At 35.7% G+C, this 7,787-nt stretch overlaps 1 protein-coding gene across 10 annotated transcripts in view; it reads right to left on the bottom strand.

The window, feature by feature from the left end:
• The window catches only part of PLEKHA7 (pleckstrin homology domain containing A7), a 158,249-nt gene continuing 150,462 nt past the window's right edge, over nt 1-7,787 (bottom strand). For 6 of the 10 annotated variants that reach the window (XM_068944926.1, XM_068944927.1, XM_068944930.1 and 3 more), the window contains 3 exons: nt 6,988-7,121; nt 6,007-6,149; nt 1-1,539 (listed from right to left, as the gene is read on the bottom strand). In XM_068944926.1, the coding sequence (XP_068801027.1) occupies nt 1,517-1,539; nt 6,007-6,149; nt 6,988-7,121 (300 nt within the window). In that variant the 3' untranslated portion in view covers nt 1-1,516. Of the gene's footprint in view, nt 1,540-2,584; nt 2,694-4,459; nt 4,735-6,006; nt 6,150-6,987; nt 7,122-7,787 lie in introns of those variants that run through there. The other 4 variants (XM_068944925.1, XM_068944931.1, XM_068944932.1 and 1 more) reach the window with 3 other exon arrangements.

The raw sequence follows: 7,787 nt of genomic DNA, 5'->3' as shown, positions 1-7,787 counted from the left end.
GCAGTTCTGTTAATATTTTAATCTGTACATATACCATTTTCCAAACTGTTACATTTTATTTAAATTAATGTTTTCTTGCAAAATATTTATTTTTCAAAACTTTTTATAAAGGCAAAAATAAATCATTATTTTGGCAAAATGTTTTGAAGTTGATACTGGCAGTATTGAGGTAAAATAGATTGCATTAGCTAAATACATACTTTAAGGATATTTCTGAGTATAGTGTTAACAGAATATGATTTGTCTTACAGTCTGAAACTTGAAAGTCAATCAATTTCAAGGGTTTGCAACTATTACTTGAATACAGCAAATAAACACGGTAGTGGTTTCCCAAAATACTGCAGAAGTATTTCTCAGTCATTCTTATTCAGAGCTGAACTCAACTAATAATTGCATGATATTGGGCAATTTCTTGCATTCAGTGTGTACACAGTTTTTCAAGTAAAGGAGTCGCAGCAATTCATTTAATCTCATTTTCTCCCTATGTAACCACCTCACTCTTTGCCCTATACGTAAGTAAAACACTGAATTTGAAAGTCTGGCAAAGCTGAGCACCACAGAATCTACACACAAAATTAGCAGGTGCCATATTACATTAGCTTTGCTGTTTCCAGGATAAATACTAGTTAATACATCATACTTTATTGCTTACTGAAAAAAAAAAATCAGAAGAAAAATATACACTTACTAGTAAAATGACACATGCTATTAAATTTTATTGCTTACTGCACATATTTTAATTAAAAGTTTCTTTTTCTTCCACATCTCAACTCATGAAAAAATATGATGTCAGCTGTTTGTTACCGAGGGGACAACATTACTGTCAAGAGCAACATAACATACTGTATGTTGATAACGGCAAGTTAGTCATATGGGATCAAAAAGAAAATTGGAGTTAAAACTGAGTCTTATCATGCCTTTCGTAGACAATTTCAGCTATAGAGTGATTAGTGGCATTTAGAAACCCAAGCTAATTCCTTGCAACGCATTGTTTAACGGGCAATAGAGTGAGTGATTAGCTCTAGAAAATATCCATTCCAAAACACTCTTTCAGTAAACCTCTCAACTGAGTTCGCATTATCCATAATACGCTTTGAATGTGCTTCTAGGATTGTTCAATTTACGTTTCTTCATGAAACCTTACATTGTGCATCTAAGCCTGAGGGGGAAGTAACAGCATCTTGTAACATTTATGTAAGTAGTTCCTCTTAAAATGAATTCAGCCCCTGATTTAAAAAAGTTCTAAAATATATTCTGTTCTAAAAATACATTGTCAGTATCTTATAGAGTCTGTTAAAAGTGCCATTTATTCATATAAAAAGTCTGAACTAAACTGAAGTCAAAATAAAATGATTTGCAAATTGCTTAGTTTTCATAGAAAATCCCCCTATTACTCTCAGAATATATTTTCAAAAGGACATGTGGTCAGTTGGTGAGTATCTTCACAGAAAGCTGGCAATGAACTCTTCTTTCTTCCATGCGGTGTCGCTAGGTGGGTTTTACTTTGAGTCTTATGTCAATGCTCAGTTACTGCTTTGGCTAGTATGGAGTAAAATAAAATGTGGTTAAAAATTAAAATGAGTATACTAACACCAAGTAATAAGCGCTCTTAGGAAACATTTTTGTATTAAAGCCTTGAGCAATTTGACAGGATGAACAACTAATACAGACACATTAAGTGAACAATTATTACATGATGCCACTGAGCTAATGCCTGAACCACTGCATCCCTTGTATATTGCTGAAGTTACTGCAATTTTTTCTTGATAATTTTCCCAGAGAAAAATGTAGGGTTTATATATATATATATATACATGTGTGTGTGTGTGTATACACACACACATATACATACATATGTACATATATATACACGTGATACACATACTTTATAAGGACAGTGAAATTACATTAATTTTTAATAAAGCATCTGTTCTACTTGAAATGGCAAAATAACCTAATCAGAGACAAAAAAAAAAAAAAATCATTCTTCTGTTAACATAATTCAATGGAAAAAACACTGAATGCGTGAAACAGTCAAAGCAGATACTGTTAGATTAGTTACAAAGGGCCAAATATTTAGCTCACCTCAAACAAGCGTCCAGCATTAGTTCAAGTGTAAGGTATCAGCCCATAAAAGAAACTCCTGCTTGCAACGACTTCGCCTGTTTACATTTCAGATGTTCCTGTGCAGCAAAGGTACGTGCCACGCACAGGCAAAAATACCTACATGCACCTACTATAGCCACAGCAGTACACAACTCTAGCAATGGAAACACAAACCGCTGCTGAAAATCTGGCCCCATGCTACCAATAGCAGATGTCTTTCTTCCTTCCCCACCCTAAGATTACGGTAGTATCTCATCTGTAAAGCCAGAGCAGTTATCTGAAGACTTTATTAAAGCTCACGTGTTAGCTCATTAGAAGCAGTATTTACTAAACGAGAATAAAATTTTCTGGTTTCTGAAAAACCTATGCATGCATACATTTGGATCTAATTTAGGGCTAGTAGAAGGTGTTAAAATTCAGCAAGTCATAGCAAAGATACAGTGGCAAATCAGACATGCCAAGAGTAGTTAGTTCTTACTTTTAAGGTGTTTAGACAAATGTGTAGTGAAATCCATTGCTTAAGGGAGAGTGAGGTGGTTGTGGTACAGAAGGTGAGGGTGCTTTAGATGGATAGGTCAACTGGTGAGCTAGAAGGGATCACATACAGGAATTATGCAGCACAATCAAACATACATATTAAAACAGAGCCACCTCTTTTTTTTTAATCACACGAATAGGAAACCTGATTAGTAATGCAATGAGGTGTTACACTATTTTAGTTACATGGAACACAATTTAAACAACATTTCTACCTGCTTTTTTATTTATTTTTTTCTTATCAGTCGCAGTAAATTGTGCAAATAAACATTCCTGTTCTGATGAGATAGGATAGGATAACCTATATTAAGATGAAGTTTTACTGGAACATTTTAAGGCACACAACACTGATATATCTTAATCTGCTTATAAAAGTGGAGATTCTGGAATAGCATCTATATTTGCTAGCTTGGTTTCAAGATTTCACTGAGACTGCACAGGTTTTCAGCATTTCCTTTGTACTATGACAATAAACAGAAATACAGATATCTACAAAACCAAAAGATTATGAAATACTTTACAGATGTACATAACATTTTGCTTAATACAGTGAAAGATACAGTAAATACATTTTCTGATTTCAGCTTGAAATTTCAAAATATAGAATGTGACAGAAAAAAAAGATCTTTGTTTATAACAGAGTAATGGTATAGAAAACAATCCTAAAGCAAAAGCAATTCAAACTGAACTCAAAATTGAGCTTAAACTTTTACATTTTGGCAGGACAAAGGTATACCTATTCCCAAACAACAATTTGGGAAATGACTTTTTGATGCTTCCGTATCTGATTTTAATCTTTCAGATTCATGATATGATTTCCATTTAGAAGGATGATTTCTTTCTAGGAACAGAAGAACCCTGAGATGTTGCTTTGTAGGGGTTAGATCAATGCACAATTTATATTAAAAGTGTTACCATAACATCCTAAAGCATGCCAACTGCTTCACAAAAAACTGGGAAAAGTGAAGCTTCACAGCCTTTTCAAAAATAACTTTTTCTACAAAATCCGCACACTTAGTTTTGGATTTTCATATGTGGTCTGCTTGGTCAGTAAGGAGAAATGCTGACAAACCGAACTTTAAAATCAAACAACAAAAAAAAGAACGTGAATTCATTGATCAGTAAAATTAGAATAAGTGGGACTGTACAATCAGCTGTGCAAAGCATCACAGGACCTTCTTTTTAATCATTTTAGATTATCATAAAATGCACTATGGCCCAGGTTACATATTTTCTATCAAAAACAAACTATTTCTGCTAATGTTAGAATTCCCTGAAAGATTTTTTTTTTTTTTTTAAGGAAAAACAATAATTGAAATCTAAGCATGACATGTTGAAAGAGGTGAATATTTTGGATGCAAATGTTGCAAGGAAAACTGTGTACATGGAGGTAGGTGTCTGGACTTCCGTAGACACTGAAGTCGTTAGGTAATATCTAAATTTTTATAGTTGTCTCAAAGAAAAAAAAGAGCTAGCTGCTGAACTTCACAAAAGTATTAAACTAAAATAAAACAAATCTCACAACTGACCACAAACGTATTTTTCAGGCAGAACTTAAACATTTGAATGAAGATACATGTTTTAATTCCCTCTGGGGAGAACTAAAGAATTAGAAATAATTGTGTGGCTATGCACTTTTAAGTAATCACACTTTTGAAATAATTGTAATAAGAACATTAAAAATACAAGAATAAAAATAGTAATGAAAACATAGCTAGTACATTCACTATACAACATAGAGAGATCAAACTTGTATTTCAGTACTGTGCAGTTATTGCAAATTCCTGCCCACCAAGAAATATGTTAACCTGCCACACGAAGTCTGACCAGCATGGCAGGTACTGTAGTCTTGCCATACTGACACAGAGGAAAAAAAAGTCAATTAAGGGCTGTGTTCATCCTTGTTAACCTCTGCTTCTGTGTTACTTCCCAGAAGAAGCTAGAACTTGCATGGCAAAATACTGCATTGGTTCATTCCTCCGGAGACAAAGCCCCACTCCATAACTCGAGCCAGTGTTAGAGCACAGATGACCTGCTCACTAAAAGGGGGACCAGACTGACCGCAGAGAAGCGATTTCTGTGCACAGATGCCTGAAGGTCCAAAAGATCACTGCTGAAATCCTCCCACGATCTTACAGTTCTGTTCCTAAGGTCTAGTCTGCTAGGCATGTAAAGCGGCATAGTGCCACATCTTTAACACATAAGAAAACTTCCACTTTTAATGGAAGCTGAGCTTTGGTCTTTGTAAAAGGAGCTGAAATTGAATATAACAGAATCCTTTCCCCTCCCTCCATGTATTTAAGTGCTGCTTTTCTTCCTCAATGAATCATTTTATCCTTTCCGGTAAGGAAACTTCCCATAGAACCTCTCCAAACTCTCCAGATTGTAACCTGAAAACGTATTCCATCCCCTCAAAATTACATTCCCCTCGGATTGAGCTACCAACGCATCCTTGAGTATGCTGCCATATTCAATCAACACTCTGTTACTACAGATGCATGTTATGCATCTGGATATTGGAATAATCTGTCTTTAACGGAAAGGTCTTTAGGGCTTCTGTGGCAAGGGCCGTAAGTTTAAACTGACAACTTCAGATGAGAAATGTGCATATTTTTTCTCCATCATAGTTGAAATTTCCATTATTTCCATTCTCCACTGCAACAGCGAACTGTGCCAGTTACAAATGACTAGTCAGATGCTTGCTAAAATAGCTGCTGTGTGTTCACTGTCATGTGTGATACAAATTGGCTGACGTTTCTTACATATTTCAACTATAAAGCAATCAAGAATGAAATTATCATTTTTAGTAAAATATTGCAAAGGATCTACTAATTTCCAGGCATCAAAGAGAATTAGCGCATGGATGTCTTGCTCTGACCTCTAACTTTGGCCGCCAGACACCCATTTTACAACACCTTTTTCAGCATGCTGTCATACAGCTCAAGCTCCAGGTGACTGTACTTTAATTGCAATTGTGGTTCCACTGAATCTTTCTTTAAAGGAAAGAATCCCTTTGTCTTGATTTTTTTTCAGTCATAGTCAATTTTTTTTAATTGATATACAAGTACCTCACTTAATGTAATTACAGGGAATTCCTTGAAAACTTTCCATTTTTAGTGCCTTTAGTAACTACTGACTTCCAAGCTCTGAAATTCTGATCACGTTTTCTCCCCCTCCCCGCTTCGCTGAAGGCCAAATATTCAATGCGGATCTTCAGCCTCTCTAAATTTGGTATCTGTACACATAATTGACAATTTTGAATAAGAATAAATAAAACTCTCTCTTACGCCAGCAGTTTAGCAACAACTGCACACAACTTTAGAAGCAGGTAGAAATAGCTGTTATTTTGTAAATAAGTATTACCTGCTACCTCCTTGCTCCTCTGAGAGGCTTCAGAAGCCAGAGCGTATGATATGGTAATGATGCGTTCCTGCTCTTGCAGCTGTGAATCTAGATCAACGGAGCTGTGTTTGTCCTGGGCAATAGTAGGCTGTAGATTGTGCATGCTAGCGGGAAAGCGTAAAACAATATTAACATTTATAAACAAAGAAGAATCCACTGTGCACACGAGAAGAGAGCTCAAGAGAGTTCAAACAGCAGTTTTCAGATCTCACATATCAAGCTCCACACTTCATTGCAGTCCTTTACAATAACGTGTTAGATATTGTAAGTAAATGAATACAGCATACAAAGACAAATGATGTAACCACTGCATGTTCACTAACAATTTGTGCCTAGCTTTAAGTACATCTGAAAGCCCTTTGTTGTAAACAGGTTGTTTACAGGAAAGTACTATAAAAAAGTTATTTATTTGAAACTAATAATAAAAATTCTTGTTAATGGTGCCCAGAGGAAGAGGTACAACCTGAAAGTCCTCAGGTACAGCCTCATTAATGACCTTTCAAAGAAAAAGCAGATACTTGAGGTGACCAAATTCCTAAACGGAGAGATTTGGCTATCTGTAAGCAGCCAAAGTTCTTTTACAACTCTGCCTCTTCAGAGGCAACAGAAACTAGCTTTCACACGGACTTTTTTTTTTTTTCTGCTTTTAGCCAGAGCTGTGCCTGTCCTTCCTCCTCACCCCTCATCTACAAATTGTTTGGTAAGGATTCACTAGTATTTTAGAGTGCTCTGAGGAAGAAAATGGACATACACCAGAGTCATCGCTATTAGTCTCTCTTCTGCCCAGTTTTAAGAAGGAGCATCAAGCATATTACCGTGTAAATTCTGCCTGCATTTTCTAAGAGTTACAAAATATTACACTTAGAAAACTGGACCTGTTGTAAAAAGTTGGTTTCTAATGTTTAACACCACTTCCTATGTAAGATTTGAAAAATAACTGACCTTGATTTAGTAAGAATATTCTTTATCTTTTCTGCTTTACGTTGCCTTGCTGCCAGCTCTTCTGTAGAAAGAGGTTCTTCTGGCTCCAGTTCAACATAGCGCTCTGGAATTGCAACCTTCTCAGGTTTTGACAACTGTGGAAAGAAAACAAGCGTCAAGTTTTTAATAAGAAGGACTTCAAAAAAAGCTTTGAGATACATTCTCCTCAGTGAGAGAACACCGTGGAAAGAATAAAGCATGAGTCTTCACAATCTGTATATTTCCCTGGTTCTAAACATTCCTTCCAGTCATGAACTCATGTCCTTTTAATAGTACCTTTTTCTCTGATTAATTTTACTTTGAGAAGATAATATCAAAGGTGCTTATAGGAGAAATCAGAATCAACTGGGAACCTTTCCCCAGCTCAGGTGTAAAACCCAAAGCAGGACGTTGTCCCTAAAGTTGCTACATTAGAAAGAAGCAGCCAAATACGACACTGACTGGACAATCTGAGATTTTAAAAGAACATTGAAAGATATGTAGGACACACCAGTGAGGACTTCCTGCAACCAAAAGGAAGTATCATCTGATGTTTTAGTGTTTAAATCTAAACCATCCTTTTGAGACTGCATAATCTTTCTCTGTGAGCAGCAGAGAATGAAGAAAAGCCAGCATTTTACACTCATCCTTGGAAATTCTTGGATTATAAAATTGGAAGTCCTAGGCGTTCAAAAGTTATCTGATCTGACCCAGAAACACACCAACATTGCGTGATAACATGTTGCATGCACATAACAACGTGGATTGAAAATTTTAATAAT

Source organism: Struthio camelus, chromosome 5 (genome assembly GCF_040807025.1).
Source record: "Struthio camelus isolate bStrCam1 chromosome 5, bStrCam1.hap1, whole genome shotgun sequence".
Lineage (NCBI taxonomy): Eukaryota > Metazoa > Chordata > Aves > Struthioniformes > Struthionidae > Struthio > Struthio camelus.
This window is presented reverse-complemented; position numbering and strand designations above follow the sequence as displayed.